Genomic DNA, 18074 nt, shown 5'->3' with positions numbered 1-18074 from the left:
GCAAGTCACATACTAACCAAAGAGATGGTGAATGTAGGTATTCAGAGCTTTGGTGGGAAAACATATTCCAATTCAAAAGCCTTCTGATTCAAAATTAGATTAGCAGATTAAAAGCACCCCATGAGATGCCTTTTTGTTCTCTAAAGCTGTTTCCCATAACTTCCTGTTTTGTGGCACTATTTTTATTACTTTCAAAAAAATGAAATACAGAACTACTTAGGAGATTATATAAAATTAGATAAGGAACTGCACCTTAGGACAGATCATGCATCAGTTAATTGCAACAGCCTAACCTTGAGTTGCTAACACAAATTCTGATTTATATTAAATCTACCGTTAATGCAAAGGAAAAAAGTCTGTCAGAACTTGAAAAATGTCGCTGCTCTTTGTTGTAGAATGCTAATGCAATGAGCTGCCATACCTTCCTTCTTTTGGAAGCTACTGTAGCCTTCTAATTTTTGAAAGTAATCTGCCATTAACCAGCCCAATCTTTGGAATATTTTAATGCTTTGTTTTGGTGATTCTTTATTGCTGCCTCTGGGTACCAAGATATGAAAGCTCAGATTACTTTAAAAAGTTCAAGTCTCAGTAAATTTGAGATGTGCAGGGAATTCAATTTTTTGCCAGACGTATGCAGAAACACATTCATAAGTGAAAAATAAATGATTCCACACTGTCAGGAGCTGGTAATTTCTGTGAATCTGGAGTGGAGGGAACTTCATTATAAAAAAAAATCGTATTAAGTTGTTTCTTTGGAGGATATTGAACTCCAGTATCAAGAGAACGCAAAAAAGGAATAAAACCTTCCCTTACTGATAGGTAACTAATTCACAACCGAGCACTGTTTGGATGAATAGACCAAACTCCTGATCATGCAGTGTGTACTGTTTTTTTTTTAATAGCATTTTTTAACCAATTCTCCTTTGCATCCCTTAATAACTACTGATGGTGCAGTAAGAATTGGTTTGCTCTCACAGTAGCTTTAATCTCTTAAAGATTGTATCTGAATTTGCTTACAGAGGGAGAGTTGTTTGATATAGGATGCTTTTGGCATGATTTTCTCTGCAGATGAAACTATTTTAAAAGAATAAAATGGAATTGAAAATAGGTTATAATTGGAGAAGATTAAAAGCCTCAGTAGCCTGCTGGCATTATATTGACCATAGCATGTGAGAGACCAGTTCTGCATCTGAGGCCTTGCAGCAGAATAATGGAAGTCAGATGATGCTGAAATATTGGTTTTGAAAAAAAAACAGTAATTGCTTGCTTCTCCATCCAGAACAAAGAATTGGTCATTTGGGAACGTGCTACTAGAAACAACTTGCAAATGCAGTTTTGAACAAATGATGTCCATTAAAGTTAGCATTGTAGTCAGAGGAAGAATGCTTCAGCTCATATTCATCCTGACAAACCTCCATCATTTTCTATTGGTGGGCAGACTGGATGTTATCATTTCTACTTTTAGTTTACAACTTTTTCTTTTATTATCTAGACCAACAAACTGTGCTGAATAGTAACTATAGTTTAAAATATGTTGAATTTAAGCTATGATTTCTTAAACTACTTTGTTTGAACTTGCACCCATTCCTGGATTGGCAGGCCCTGCTTCCAGTCACTCACGGCCTAGTCACCTCCACATTGGGCTACTGCAATGCCCTTTACATGGGGCTGCCCTTGAAAAGTAACTGGAAGCTTCAGCTGGTACAGAATGCAGTGGCACAGGCAGTTATGTCTGCTCCGAGAACAGCGGATGTTACACTCTGCTCCACAAGCTGCATCAGTTGCCAGTTTGCTTCCGGGTCCAATTCTTGGTGTTGGTTTTAACCTTTAAAGCCCTTCATGGCATGGGACTGGGCTATCTGAGGGACCACCTCTACCTGGTTATATCAGCCCGCCCCATCAGATCAGGCAGAGAAGGCATGCTGTGGGTACATCGACTAGGGACCTGCATTTGGTGACTCCCAGGAGACGTGCCTTCTCCGCTGTGGTACCCACCTTATGAAATATCCTTCCTCCTGAGATTAGATTACTGCCATCCCTTTTTATATTCTGAAAGACCATCAAGACCTGGTTATGTGATCAGGGAACAGGAGACCTGCTTAGATGGCTCCATTGTTGAGGGGGCCATTTTTATCCTCCCTTCGCCTATGGTTTATATCTTTGGTTTTTATGATATTTATTAATGTGGGTTTTCTTATTTTTATCTGTTGTTTGTATATTTGTCATTTTATCTGATTGTTGTATGCTGCCCAGAGTCGCTTTTGATGAGATGGGCAGCTATATAAATTTTCTTAATAAATAAATAAACTAATAAAAATTAATATTCATCACAATTCTTGGTAAATCCAAAATTACAACTTGGTTATTTAATACTTAAAAACTTAATACATTTAATACTTAAAAACAGGAGCAACAACTTCTTAATTTGGAGACGGGATTTGATACAACTCTAGTCCTTCATGTCCCTATGGAGAATTTCTTCAAGGCTGTGACAGGGCAAGCCATATTTATATTACTCCTGTTTATCTGTCTATATACTGGCAAGTATCAATATACTGGCAAGTATTGGGAACGTTGACAGTATGGGACAAACTAAACATAATGCCAAGGGATAGATAATGATGCCATTGGGAGCTGAAATTCCTAGCTTGCATGTCTGGTGAGGATTGGGTCCCCTGGAGTCACTGCTGGGAGGGAAGGATAAACCTCTCTTTTATATCTTTGCACTCCCACTTTGCACTCCCCGCAGCTGTATCCTGGTCTTGTGGTGTTATGACCCTATATTCTGGGTCCTTTCTTATCAATAGCTTCTGTATATGACCAAGATTTTAAAACTTCTCATACTTCAAATCCTATCCATCCTTGGATCCCTTAAAATTGTTTTCATGTATTTGTTCAGGAGTTACATATACAGGGAACAACTCCAGTTCTGTAAGGTTGATGATTAATATGGCTCTTTTAAGTACAAAACAACATCTTGTTTAAGATTATTAGGACTACAGAATGTATCTTTTCCTAATATCACAGCTGTCACATTACTGTCTCCAGTAATAAATCAAAGCACACTTCCCTTGCCTCTGAGCAAAGGAAGCAGTTGTACTCTGTGGAAGCTTATGTCTATAATTTTATTCTTTGCCATCACCAAAAACAATTTTTAGCTGCCCTATTCTGTAATTTGCTTGATATATATGTTACTAGAAGCAATGCTACTGTTCAACTTCAAGAGGAGCACCATACGTGCTAATTTGTGTTCCCATCAGGCTGCGTGTATTGTTTGTTTTCACATTATAACTAAGAATAAGTTCTAAGGTCTCATAGTTGCAGAGAGAGAATAAAATCAGCTTACTGCTTCTTGCAAAAAGCAATTCATGTAATTCTTTCTAATAACTTGGCAGAGACTTGCCAGGAGTGGCTCCCACAGAAGAGACCAGTGTCCCATTGCTGCTTATAGATACAGCTGGCTGTGGCTTATTTGAGCTTGATGTGGAAGAAGAACAGTCTAAAGGAAATCCAGGTACCATCACTTTCTGTGCTGTATGATTTTCGTTTCCAGCATGACACCTTTCAAAGACCACCTCTTCAATTTATGTTAACTCTACGGTGGTTTTGCAATGTGTGCTGTTGCTAGGTAAAAAAGTTTCCTTGTGCAAAAAAAAACTATTGTAAAATTTGAGTTATTGACTGTAATATTACATCCTTGATCACAGGCACAACTCTTGTGGAAAAATTAGAATATGTCATGAAATTTCTTGCATGTCACGCTTGAAATACACATGTTATACCCTTAAGATAGATGAATACCCTGTTTAAATTATCCATGGATTCCAAGGCTGTTTTCAGACTTTTGCTTCTGGGGATTTTTTTGCATCTAAATACAAGTGGTAACTGTAAAAGAAACAGACTATATCAATAGTTCCATGCGGGCATTGATACTTAAGTGTGTGTCAAATGATCTGCAGTATTACTTTTTTAAACAGCAGAAGCTCTGAAAAGTTACAGTAATCTAGTCAGTATCTGTCTCACTAGACACATTCAAGGATACTTTTGATTATGCAGGAACATTTGATACTCTGAACTTGAATAAGGCTGCTTATGTAAATTTGAAATAATGTCAGCTTTTTGAGAGATTCTCTAAAATGGATTAGTCTGCTAGAACTTTTATAATGTACAGCAGGTCCTTGAATTACAACCACAATAGGGACTGGAAAATTCGTTGTTAAGGAGTGCAGTCATTAAGCAAGGTATCACGTGACCGCACCTGATTTTGTGACATTTTTTGTGGTGGTCGTTAAGTGAATCACGGGGTTCCCTATTGATTTTGCTTGTTGGAAGCTGGCTGGGAAAGTCACAAATGGTGCTCACATGATCCCTGGACCCAGCAACTGTTGTAAATACATGCCAGTTGCCAAGCGCCCAAATTTTGATCATGTGACCATGGAGACTCTGTGACAGTCGTAAGCATGAGGACCAGTTTTAAGTCACTTTTTTCAGCACCATCATAACTTCAAATGGTCGCTAAATGAATTGTCATAAGTTGAGGACTACCTGTATTGGTGTTTTGCCTATTTAAAACACAAAGGGACGGAACCTTCTTTATGAAAATAAGTGTTGATCCCAAACTGTGTGCAAGTGGCAATATATCATGAAACTGAATAATAAACATGAACGATGTTGAAAAGTGTTTTTTATTGTTCTTGTAACTAGAGGAAAATAGCTGGTGGTTGGGGATGAAAAATTCCATGTATTAGTCTTATTATACAAAAAAACTGTTGTGGGGGAGATGGGGAATCTCAAATTCTCCAGATGCTGCTGAATTCCAATTTGCTTCAACAGGGATCAGGGATAATGGGAGTTGTAGTCCATTATCTTCTGGATGAGCACAGATTTCTTACCTGTACCCTAAGCTCAAATACGAAGTTGTGATGACATTCCAGTAATAGGCAGGAGTAGAGATTGCCACTGCCAGGTTGAAAGTCTAGACCAATCGCCTGGTCTCCAGCAAGACATCTTATACGCTGTGCAAGCTGTAGCAGACAGGTACCAGTGATGCTTGTCAGATCTTGCGACTGAAGTTTAAATATCTGTCCTGATATGCAGTTGGCTCTGAAGCAACAGGAAAGACTATCAGCTCTCAGCCAGAAATGTTGAATTTGCTTCACATCCATATTGTTTGTGGCACAGCAGTCAAGAGAGCTTTCACTTTTAATTGTCTTGGCACATCACGCTTTGTCCAATCTTTGAACAAACAAGGCACAAACCTCTGCAGTTAATGGATTAGCAAATGCCTGATTGTGCTGATGGCACATGAAGCACAATCTCTTGCAGAAAGGCAGGCCAGAGTTATAAAGTAGCTTAGCAACTCTCATGAAGTTTTGTCGATATTCAGGCAGAACAGGAAGTTTTCCAGGAGAAATATCCTCTTAGGAATACTGGATTGTACTTGGGTAAATAAATAAGAAAGAGTATAGGTGCATCTCAGGGGAATAGTTCTGTTATTTCAAGAACCAAAGAGGCCTTGGGAAGTCTCTGCAGGTGCTTGGGGCAAAAGGGTTAGGGCATAACAGCAACATTAATAAAGGACAGGAGAATCTTAGTTTGTATAGAAGGGATTAACAGAAGGTGATTGGTGATTTCTGATGGAAGACTCCCAACACAATCAATCAAAAAAGATTGTGTAGCTATCCTGTCTTTCCCTCCTTAACAAAAGCTGTCTTGATCCCTGTGAACATCTGTTAGAGGAAGTACAAAAGTCTTGTCTGGAAGTATCCTATGTATTCTTAGCATGGATAGATTCAAGATTGGAGGTTGTTTCACCCAAGAATGAATATTAATTGCTATGATAGTCCTACATGCAGGTTTTTACTACATGAATGTGCACTACATAGTCATTGCTCCATAGGTACATGAGCCTTACATTCTGTATATTCTGTATATGAAGGGAAGGTAGCAGTACCCATGTAAAAGTTGTACAACTTCTGAAATGATACGTTTCAGTACCCCTAAGCCTGATTTAGAGACCTAGAAGAATGAACAGATAAGGATACTAGCTTTAAAGTGTGTTGAAAAGCTAATAGATTACATGTGGAAATTCTAACTTGTGTTAAATTTGCTTCTAGGCAGGTTTTAGTTTTCTGAATTATATTTGTATATTAGGGATTTCAAGATTGATCTGGAAAAGCCATTTTGCTACCCTTATGACTACTGTCCATGATGTAATGCTTGTATCTATGCTTGTTCTGTGGGCCTCTCCTGGATCTGGCATTTCAAATTAGAAATACTGTTTCAAAGCCATAAGCCCTAGAGCCTGTGTGTCTAAACCATCTTCAGTGACATTTTCCAAAACAGCAGTATGGCTATGTAGTTTGATTATACTCAGAAGGAGGATAAGTCAATACTCAAACTTTGAGTAAGACCTTCTCAGTAGGCTCTTGCTTTATGGAACACACTTCTTCCTTACCCTCTTTGGGTTTTGGAAAGGCGGTCAGAATGATTTTACATCAGCAGGCCTTTGGGCTCTAGAGTTTCTGGCACACATCTATTTTAACTGGCTTTATGATGATTTCTTATCATAGTTTCAGTTTGGTTTCCTAAGTGGGTAATATTCTGTATTGGTTTGCTAAGATACACTTCCCAGAGTCATGTATATTGGGGCAGTTTATAAGCACTACAAATAAATAAAATAAAATAGCTGTTTTTTAAAAAAGGTTTTCTGGTTTAAAATATACAGTACATGACACATGTGAATGAGGAGTATTTTATGTTTTGTTGTGTGCATCCACCCTTCCTAAATTTGCCAAGGAAAAGTTGGGGACAGCCCTTTCTCATGTGATGAGATGTGGGCCAGCAAGAGTCTGGTGAATGAATAAATTGAACCAAGGCAGGTACCTTGGTTTGCCATGTGCCCAACTCACAGATCTACCATCCAGATCCAATTTTTCAAGAACACATGAATCCTTAGCAAGGGGTATAGCTACATAAGGAAAATGACAACTCTTGAGCTGTGAAAAACCCACACAACAAGGAAATCTTTGTTTTCTTTTGGCTTCCTGTAATCTTTGAATTACTAGCAAATAAATCTCTGCTCGTATGCTGGATAATTATACACACACTACTATTTTTTTATTTAGAGTGTGGGGTGTCATTTATAGGTCTGTTTGGTTTTCTAATTGAACCTGCCTGCCTGCTTCTTCAACCATAAAGTTGCTTGTTCCTTGTTCCCAGGTGAGGTACATCTTATCGGCTTGCATATAGATGCTTTGGTAGAAGCTGGTGTGAAGGCCAAAGATATAGCCGTCATTGCTCCGTACAATCTTCAGGTTAGTGCATCCACTGCCGTACACTAAGAAGCATGTCATCTTGAAAAAGAAAATGGAAAACTAAGTACAAAACAAAATGAAACTGATTTGAATCTTAGAGGGGCCTAAATTAACCTCACAAATAATACATTCACTGAGGTAGTGGCAGAATGTTACTGAGTTTTATTGATCTGTGTGGACTTAGGTGCTCTGTGTGCTGTTTTGTGTGGGACTACCAACCTCTTCCACCATCTGCTGGCCTCCAGTAAGTTAGGAAGATCCCCATTCCTCCTTCAGGCTGCAGATTGTATTTCAGCAGTTCAGAGATAGTATGCTAGACAAGATGCGCATCAGATGTAGTTTTTTGTTCCTCTTTCTAGGCAGCAGTCTTTTCATATATTACCTGCTTAATTTCTAATGGTTTACTTGTAGAAGGAGAGGACCTTTTCAGTAAGATGGCATTTACTTTCCCCCCAGCTTCTGTGCCATATTTTCTGTGTCATAAGGGCTTTGTTTTTCAGGTGGACATGCTAAGAAAACATCTGTGTCATAAGCATCCAGAGCTGGAGATTAAATCAGTGGATGGCTTCCAAGGAAGAGAAAAGGAGGCTGTTGTTCTTTCTTTTGTGAGATCCAATAGAAAAGGTAAATAGATTATAATCTGGGGCCATGCAGAATGAAAGCAAGTAATTTGTAAGAAGCATTGATGCTACTGCATGTTGCTGTAGTTGTGACTGATTCATGATTCTGGCTGGTCAGTTAAAAAGAACACTATAATATCCTATAATACTTTTCAAAAAGAGATCAGAACAACTAATAGTAAGAAAATAATAAAATAATTGAGTCAACCATATGGTAATTATGGTGACTGTCATTGTTCAGTCTAAAATTCTATCTTGCAGCCACATGAATCACAACTATGTCTGAAGACTGTGAATGTAACTCAAAAGATGTTTCTAAAGTATGTTCGTATTCGGGACATTGCAAATATTTTGCTTCCACTGGCAGTATCGCTCCCATTATAATAGTGGGGCGTGATGAGGAGAGGGCTTTTCTCTCTGCTTCATATGGTTACTGCAGGGAAAAATTGCCTACCTGTTTATGGACTAAAACAGATAAGCAAGTTGCGGTTCATTGTTGGTCTATGTATTATGTCTTCTGATACGGTTTTGACACTTGGTAATTACTTCCCAGGATAGGCTTATCAAGCACAAATTGGTGACTCATGTACTTTAATGTGCCCTTTAATGTTTGTTTTCCCATTTGTCTTTTGCCTAGCTCCTCATAGGAGACTCAACCACCATCGGTTAACTAGCTGAGTTGACTCATCTTGGCATTTGCCATCTGTTATTATAAAGTCTAAAAAAAAACAAAACTGGAGATCAGAAATAACTTCTAGAAAAGGCTTTGTCATTTCTAACCATTTATTCAATCCTGGGTGTTGCTTTCTTTTTTTAAGCCTATGCTAAATATTTTTCTGACCTTTATCAGATTTGTTAATAATTAGGAACAAGAAAAACACATTTGCAGTGCTCCAAGAAAGCTTTCTCATGTTAATTTCTGCTTGAGTTGTACAGCTCCAGCCTCAGAGCAGTTCCACTGTGGACAGAAACCCGTTAGTAAAGCTTAGTTAATCAACATGGGCAGTCCATATGAATAGCCTGCTTTTCCTCCTGATTGTGAAACAAAATGAACATCCGTGGTTTCTGAAGTCATATCAAGTGCTAAAAATTCTTATTTTTCTAGCTCCTGGCCACATACTGAATTTGTTTTCCTTATTTAAAAATAAAATGGAATGAAACTGGATTTTTCAGAAACATACATAAAAACAGCATTGCACCCTATCCAGAGCCTCAGTATACCTTGGGCCTTCCACACTAGATTATTGACTAAGCATCTCCCTTTTTGGAAATCATTGACTTTATAAGTAAAATTGAAGCAGATTGATAAACTGTATTCACCTGAAATGAAGACAGCCCTGAATTTAAGCACTTCTCCCTTCCCTTACTTTTACTTTCCAGAAAAGTTCTGAGATGCTTCCCATACCTCTTTTCCTTCTGTGGGTTGAGATACCTTTTGCATGAGGGTTGTCTAGGCTGAGGCTTTTCCTCCTGTCTCCCAAGGTCATTCCCATATACCATTACTCTACAAGACAAGTTATCACTCTGTCAAAATGGTGTCCATAAACACTGTCAATGCACCTGATCTTTGCCAAACACAGGATTGGGTGTGGTGATATGTGATGATGAGGTTTGGCTACATATGTTTTGGTACTTTGAAATCTGTCACCACGTGCATACAGTTCAAAATTAGGTGTAGGCAATGACACTCCTATCTTGGATTTCATAGAGTTTTACAATAATGATAATAAAGAAGCATGCGACTTACTTAGTGTGACTGTTGAAATCTTCATGGGATTTGCTTATGAAGGCCCTTGTTGCTGAAAACATGTTTGGATTTGTTTGCAAATAAATAAATGTGTACCTGCACTCTGTTCATGCACTGAATCCATTTTGGAAACTTCATTCTTGGGTGGTAGTTTAGATAAGTATAGTGAGAAGCAATCTACTTCACTGAATCTCATGGAGTTTAGTCTAACTTGCTTCTGAAGAAACATGCTTAGAAAGAACTGTCTGTATTATTAGTACTTTATATGGCCTGTAAAGCTCTGCATCCTGACTTACTGTTTTTATGATGTGTAGGTGAAGTGGGATTCCTTGCTGAAGACAGGAGAATCAATGTTGCGGTTACCCGGGCCCGGCGTCATGTGGCTGTAATCTGTGACTCTCGCACTATTAGCAACCATAGTTTTCTTAAACGGCTGGTAGACTATATGAGCACCCACGGCGAAGTGCGCACTGCCTTTGAATACCTGGATGACATTGTACCAGGAAACTATACTCCCAAGAACCCTCTGGGTCCCCGTGACCAGGAAAAGAGACTTAAAGACAGCACTGCCCCAGTCCCAAAGGCTCTTGGAGAGAAACCAAGAGGAAGACCAGCCCAAAAGCCCAGGGTGAGGCCAGCAGAATGTTCCTTGAAAAACACAGGCGAAGTCACAACATCAGGAACCAAAGAGAATGAAAACTCATGTAAACATAAAGCAAGAATATTGGAGTTTCTGGACAGTAATGAGACCCAGCTGGATTTCCCTTCCTCCTTAAACGCTCACGATAGAATGCTTATCCATCAGTTGGCCGAAGAATACGGGCTGCAGCACGTAAGCACAGGAGAAGGCAGCGCACGATACATAAGTATTCGTAGGAGAGCTTCTACCACAAAATTATCCTTGGGAGATGCTGTGGTTTGTAAACATGAGTTAACTCAGAGCCCTCCAAAAGAAATGCACGCCCACAGTGAAGAGGGGGGAAGCAGCCCTGGCACAGGGGCCACAGATCTGAAAACGTTGCACATGGAACGGATTCAAAGAGAGCGAGCCAAGAAGGATGAGAGAGCAAAACAAAGCCAAGAATCAAATGCAAACCTTCAGGAAATAATTGGGAAGAAAGACAAAAATGTTGGAGGTAAAGAGGCCATTTCTCCTCCATTTGCAGTTTAAAAGATAGCCCTTTCACTCTTCTTTAATCTGCTGCTTACCTGTTTTTCTTTGTAATCCCTATGGAAATTCTCTCCTGGCAAAGGGAGTGTATTCTTTGAGGAGCTTTGGCGAAATTTTAACCAAAACACAGGAAACAGAATCTCTGCTTTTAGAGTGACTTTAAATATTGAGTCTCCTGCTTTTATACCATGATTACAGAAGGTGTTTCTGGACACAAGCTTTACTTCTAAAAAGCAGCTACTTTTGAGAGCAACCAAGAATTTCAGTTCTAGGGAGCACAGTGCATTTTCAACAAATAGGCTTCCTTTGAAAATGTCTGCCAAATATTTGTCCTTGCTTTTGGAAATACATGGATTTTTCCCAAAATCAGTAACTATGAAATTATCAGATCAGGTGACCTACAGCACAACATTGGCTTGCTTTGTGGAGCTGAACTATTACTTAGAACATATTAAGGAGATAAAGTACAGATCCTTAGCTGACATCTGAGCCAGACTATACAGATATCTGTAACATACTCTAGTTCTCTTTGTCAGATCTTCACATTCACATAGAGGCTATACATGAGCTTGTCAGCACAAAAGAAAAAAAGGTGTCAATAGAAAAAAAATCTCCCTTTGCCTTGCTAGGAAGGTGGGTATGTACAGGTATCTGAATATATGCACATATATGTACCCATTTTCTGTGATTGCTAACTTAAAGGAAAATGAAACCACTGAATACATGCATAGATACCTTCTGAAATTCCCAGGCTCCCGGATTTCAAAAGAAGAAAATCCCCTCTCATGCATTGATAATACTGATGTGAAAATACAGAGACAATAGGATTTCTTGGGCATGGGACTAAACTTACACCCAGGCATTGCCTTTGATTTAAAAATTAGGGTTTTGGCCCCTAATTTTTGAATCAGTAACATTTTCTGTGGCAGCCTTCTCAAACCATGGCACCCTCCAGGTGTGTGGCTTTCCACCATCCGCAACCTAACCCTAATCCCCTTTTCCTTCTTTAAAATGAAATGTTCTTTAAAGAGAGTTTCTGATTCAGTGGGGCAGCTTCAAAGGTAGTTCAGCTGGTCTCAGGCAGCTTCATGGTTTGTGTTCATATACATAAGTGAATGGTGTGTCTCCTCTATGAGCACCAGATATTGCTCATACTGTGAGGATGTTTGGTCTGGTACCTGAGGGGAAGGTACCTTTGTTTTTAACTATGTTTTATGGCATGTTGTGAGCCACCTAGAGTCATTGTATGAAATAGGCAGCCATGTAAGTCCTATAAATAAACAAACAAATGTCATTATTGCCCCTCCCTTATTATGCATTGTCTGCTCTTGTTTTGGCTACTTTATCTTGCTGATTCCTTTCCAGTGAGGAGTTAGTGCTATCTGTTAGCCCTCTGTTCACATAAGGCAGTGTTTCTCAACCTTAGCAACTTTTAGATGGGTGGACTTTCTGGCTGGGGAATTCTGGAAGTTGAAGTCCACCCATCTTAAAGTTGAAGTTAAAACTCAAGTCTTAAACATCTCAAAGTTGAAGTCCACCCAACTTAAAGTTGCTAAGGTTGAGAAACACTGACATAAGGCCAGCATCCTGCCACTTGATACGTTGCTGATCCTAGCCATGGAGATCAAACTCTTGATCCAGACAGCTGTGCCTCTTTATGTGCCATCATAAAGTGTTGTGTGCAATATTTCTGTTACTGTTCTCTATTACTTTATGCCCTTACCTTATTTAGGAAAGGCTACTGGTAAATCAAAAAAGGAAACTGCAACCGAAGAAGACTTTGATGCCATGATCTCAGCTGTAATTAAGGCTGACAGCACGTGCAGTCTCTTCAAGTGCAAAGCCAGCGTAACAACCCTGGGCCAGCTCTGCCTGCACTGCAACAGACGCTACTGTCTCAGCCACCATATCCCAGAGGTATGCTTGGGTCACTCCTAGGTCAGGCAGACAAAGCACGTCCATCTGCTCGCCTCTCCACCCCAGGTTTTCAGGGCCAGCATCACTTTCAGGGGAAATTAAGATGTCATTTTAAAGCATTCAGTGTAGTTGACTTTGCAAGGAAGCTTGTAGTAAGGCTGTTCAATATATGCAAATCCAGTGGAGGGTAGCCTCCCCCCATTGACCTTAACTTGCTTTTTAACATGCAGGTGTGCATACACATGCAGACACACACACACTGGAGCAAAAATCTTCATTTAGAAAGGTGGAGAGGGGAGTTAAGCATTAAGAACGTAATACAGCGTAATAAACACACAGGGTAGAATTTGCAAATGAACTGAAGATACATTTGCCTCCAGTTCAGTCTCCCAATGACTGTGGAAATGTCTGCCCTACTGTGCTGCAAGGTGGGAAAAAGTTGCTTGGCGGTGCTGCTTTTGGTCATAGTCTTTAGCTTTTAAAAATGAAGCACTTTTTTTGTTCTCATGGTATTTTTAATGGAGTTATTTTTTATGGGCGCTGCGGGTTAAACCGCTGAGCTGTCGATCGGAAGGTCGGCGGTTCGAAACCGCGCGGCGGGGTGAGCTCCCGTTGCTCGTCCCAGCTTCTGCACACCAAGCAGTTCGAAAACATGCAAATGTGAGTAGATTAATTGGTACCGCTTCGGCGGGAAGGTAACGGCGTTCCGTGAGTCATGCTGGCCACATGACCCGGAAGTGTCCTATGGACAACGCCGGCTCCAAGGCTTTGAAACGGAGATGAGCACCGCCCCCTAGAGTCGGACACGACTGGACTTTACGTCAAGGGAAACCTTTACCTTTACAGTACTTCTGAAACATCCTTTTATCTCTTTCTAATATAAAGAATGGTTTTATTTCCTGTTAAAGTTCACAACAACGGTCTTTTAAAAATATTCTCTCTCTCTCTCTCTCTCTCTCTCACACACACACACACACACACACACATACACACACAAGCACATAAGCCTCTCCCTGGATTCTTCAGAATGAATCAGATGAAGAGAATGTGTGTCCTTGAATGGAATGACTATTCTAGGCCATTAAAAGGCACTTAGCCTTGTGGAGCAAGAGATCTGTTTTTAATGCTGAAATAATGGGATTTTTCTGTGTCCTTTCCCTTCCATCAGGCTTCTGAGTCATTCTCTCTTTACCTCAAATCACCTCTTTATTTTAAACTCCCATTCACTTCATTCCCCATAGCCTATTTAGATGCTTGAAGGAGTCTTGTGCTCTAGAAAGCATAGATGCTTTGCATCTACTCAGAAGTGGATCTGAATGTTCTTTGCATCTGTTCAAGCGGCAGCCACGAGCCTTGCATAATGTGGAAATGTTTCTGTCTACTTGTCCAACTCCGTCAGGTCTGTGCACGTGTTCTATCAATGTAGCATTTTAAATCCTGTCTGACAGAAATAATTATATCTTCCATGTGGCCCTGATTTATTTGAAGTAATTGATCATAGGTTCTTTTACTTTCATGGGGAAAATGTTGTATCTAGCTACTAGAACATTTTGATCCAAAATAGATATAAATACAGCAAAAGGTATGCATATTTTGGGTCCTCACCAAAACCGAAAAATAGGCCAAGAAGGGTTATTTTTATATAACTATATTTATTTACGCTGTAACAACTAGGTGCCTTAAAGCAAGCTTCAGTCAAGAGCAAATTGAACTGCACAATGCATGATTAAAAATACTGGTCTGTAGAGAAACATCCCAAATGTTTGGATGGACAGAAATTTGGATTAAAAGGTGCACTGTTTATTTAGGTCTCTGTTGATAGGCAGCTAAATGAAAGACATTGCTGTAAGCTAAAAAGAAAAACCCAACAACCCTGCATAATGGATAGTTTACCACCTTCCTACATGGGAATAGTTTCATTGTTTCCCTTCATCTCCTGTAGTCACATCAAGGCACAGTGTCACATAACGTAGCCTTCCCTTCTTGGTTCCCTCCAGATGTGGTGGACCAACTTCATAATCACTTTCATGTGCCTTAAATGCTACCAGTTTAACAGTTGGTGTTTTAGTGTCATTTTGTGGTGGGTGTGTGGGAGGGTATTTCAAGATTTTGTTAGCTGCCCCACATATGCAACTGATCAGAAAGATGAAATAAAATTCATATTACTCAATCCAGCTGGTACCATGGAGATAATTGACATAGTATTTACAGTATGTCTCTTCACTGATACTCCCACAGCTCTTCTCATGGTTCCAGTGACTAGAAAAAGCCCGCATTCATATGCAGAAAAAGATATCAAATCTTTTCTCTTTTGATCACAGTGTTGTAGTTGCTTTCATATAAAGAAATTTGATAGGATGGCCACTTACAATAAAGTTAGATTCACGTTGTTGCTGAATGTTAAATGGATCTGACATTAAAAAAAAAAATGTTTTGTTTATTTTAAAAATTTAGTAACAGTAACAATATATTTTGATTGGCACTTTACCGGTTTAGTATCAACATTTTCCAGTCTCATTAGAGATCATATTATACTTTCTATACATCTTTTAAGTTGACAGAAGACTTAGTATCATTTATAAAACAAATATAATTCCTCCAGATTCTGAAGAATGATGGTTTGCCATCCTATTTCTTCACCATATGAACTTTTATCTTATACTTTTTTGAGTAGAGCTACTGACCAGGTCTGACTTGAAGAAGAAAACATGTTGGCTCTTTGAAATATGCAGCCACAAAAAGAGTAATTCCTTTTTTTACTATAATTTCATTGGTAATTTTAAATGCATTAGAACAGAACCCTTGATGAAAGCTAGTTTTTCAAAACATACTGGCATTCATATTGCTTACTTCAATAATTTTTTGCACCTCTTGCATCACACCCTGAATTTGAATAGGTTTCATTTGAGGAAAAGGGAAGATTTTATCCTTATAGAATTTAAGTCATGAAACAATTCATTTGGGCCAGCACAAATGTTTGTTCAATTAAGTCAGAACTAATAAATGTGAACGTTTTAGTGATATGCTTGGATTTGATCCAAGGCAATCCCAGTTTAATTTCTGCATCTACTTCAAATCACTTGCCATATATGTTGTTTGAGAGTGTTTTATACTTTCTTGTAGCCTTGGATAAAATCTAGATGTAATATTCTTATTAAAATAAAGCTTTCTGACCTGATATAATTATCTGAGTTGATCCACTTTATAATCTTATTTTCCAGAAATTCTGCCTGATTCTATCATCACTTACTAGTAATGAAACAGGCTCTCATCAAAGCCATTTTCAGTCTATATAATAACTTTAATAAAATAAAAGTACTTAACTTTTCCCTCTAGGTATTTTCTGCCCATATATTCTCATAATTTAAGAATTGCTATGTGCTTAGTCTGTCCCTAGATATACATGATTGTTCTTGGCACTTTGTTTCAAACATACGTTTATTTTATTCGTTTATTCATTCATTCAATTTATATTGGCTGCCCAACTCACAGTTTGTGACTCTGGGTGGCTAACATAAAATTAAAAGAGAAAAAATCCAACAGAAATTAAAACAACAGAGAATGTAGTGCATCTGAAGCCAACCATTGTCATTTTCTTAACCATTACAAAACGGGCTCAACCAACACACTGGCCCAATACCGGGGGAAAGACCCGGGTTTTCAAGGTCTGCCAAATTGGGCCATCTGAATCTCAGGGGGCTTGCTGTTCCAGAGGCCAGGCCCCATGCCAAAGAAGGCATGTTTCTGGTGTCCCACAAGAGAGCCACAGAGGGGACCTGGAGCATACCCATCCTGGTTGGATCTTGTGGGATGGCCAGAAACAGTTGCACCCAGAAGCCTACTGGGAGCCAGTACAGCTTGCAAAGTACTGGAATTGGCGTACCCTGTAACTTTTCTGGGCTTCCCCAAGCGATGTTCTCTCTGGATGTTGACAAGGGTGAAGCCTGCCCGCTTTAATTATGTAAGTAGCATTTTGTACCCTCTAGCTGCTCATTAGGTTTTGCCAATTTGGTGCTAACTCTAGAAATATTTGTTGTTGTATTTATCCAGCTATGTTGCTTTTGACTTTTTTCCAGTACTCTTCAGAAGCATCTGTACAATGTTGAACTTTAGAGAACGATGAGAGTATTTTTTCACACCAAGAAACAAAGTTGCCCAGAAGATGGAATAGACATTCTCCTTCCACTTGTAGAGATTGTAAAGAAAATACTTAAGCTGTCTGAAAAGATGATTTAATTTCACTTTAGCTTCTACTGGGGAAAAATGATCTTCACATTTTGTTTTGTTTTGTTTTTGGAGTTAAAAGAACTGCCAACAAACAAGTGAGCTATTTGTACAGTTCTGTGAAGTTTAGGGCAGATGTATGAGGCAGGACCCTACCCCTCTCATTTTTCTGGGTGCTTGGTGTCCTCCACTGATCTTATGTCTGTTTTTCCCACAGATTCACGGGTGTGGGGAGAAAGCCAAAGCACATGCCCGGCAGAGAGTCAGCAAGGAAGGAATTCTCTATCCTGGGAGTGGGTTGAAAGACAAGTCCTTGGATCCTGCCAAGAGGGTGCACCTCCAGAGACGCCTGGATAAGAAACTCAGTGAACTGACCAACCAGCGAAAGAGCAAAAAGAAAGACAAAGAGAAATAAGATGATCCGTGACTTTGGAAAGAAATTAACCCCAACAAGCTGTCCTTTAAAGCAGCATATTCAAATTTTGCAGGAAAAAGCCAATAAAGTTTTTGAACATTTGGGCTCATTTTTTTTTCTTTCTTATAACCATAGTTTGTTTATTTATTTATTACTCACATTTCTATCACCACCCATCTCCCCCCACAAAAGGGGGACTCTGAGCGGTTTACAATAAAAATCTCCTTAAAACCTCAACATCATAAAATCACTGAATCAACACTTACAATACTAAAATAATAAATAAATATAAATATGGGATCCAAGTGGGATTCCATATTTATGGGATATTCCATATTTATATTATAATGTGCTTTTGAGCGTCACAGTTCTCAAACGGCACAGCACTGATGAAAGTTGCCCACTGAAAAGCCTTACCTGCAGCTTTTGAGCAATGCTCATGGTGCACCTTGTGCTATAAAATGTGTTTGTACCTGTCACATCAACTTTATAAAACCCTGTTGATTAGGGAAGAAAAGCGGGCTGCTTTGGCTTTCAATAATTAATTTTACTGGCAGTGTAATAAAATACACAGTGAATGGCTAAATAGGTAGCTATACAATAAAGAGGGATGTCTAGTTAAGAGCAGGAATAAATGAATGAAATAAACATAGGTATGTAATAT

The 18074-nt window shown here is 39.1% G+C and overlaps 1 protein-coding gene across 1 annotated transcript in view; it reads left to right on the top strand.

The window, feature by feature from the left end:
• IGHMBP2 (immunoglobulin mu DNA binding protein 2) overlaps positions 1-17513 on the top strand; it is a 91643-nt gene extending 74130 nt beyond the window's left edge. Inside the window, exons 10-15 of the mRNA XM_063289247.1 lie at positions 3396-3514; positions 7222-7316; positions 7817-7940; positions 9998-10819; positions 12587-12771; positions 17213-17513. Of these exons, the coding sequence (XP_063145317.1) occupies positions 3396-3514; positions 7222-7316; positions 7817-7940; positions 9998-10819; positions 12587-12771; positions 17213-17410 (1543 nt within the window). The 3' untranslated portion in view covers positions 17411-17513. The remainder of the gene's footprint in view (positions 1-3395; positions 3515-7221; positions 7317-7816; positions 7941-9997; positions 10820-12586; positions 12772-17212) is intronic.
• The last annotated feature ends 561 nt before the right edge of the window (positions 17514-18074 follow it).

This window comes from Candoia aspera, chromosome 1 (genome assembly GCF_035149785.1).
Source record: "Candoia aspera isolate rCanAsp1 chromosome 1, rCanAsp1.hap2, whole genome shotgun sequence".
Lineage (NCBI taxonomy): Eukaryota > Metazoa > Chordata > Lepidosauria > Squamata > Boidae > Candoia > Candoia aspera.
This window is presented reverse-complemented; position numbering and strand designations above follow the sequence as displayed.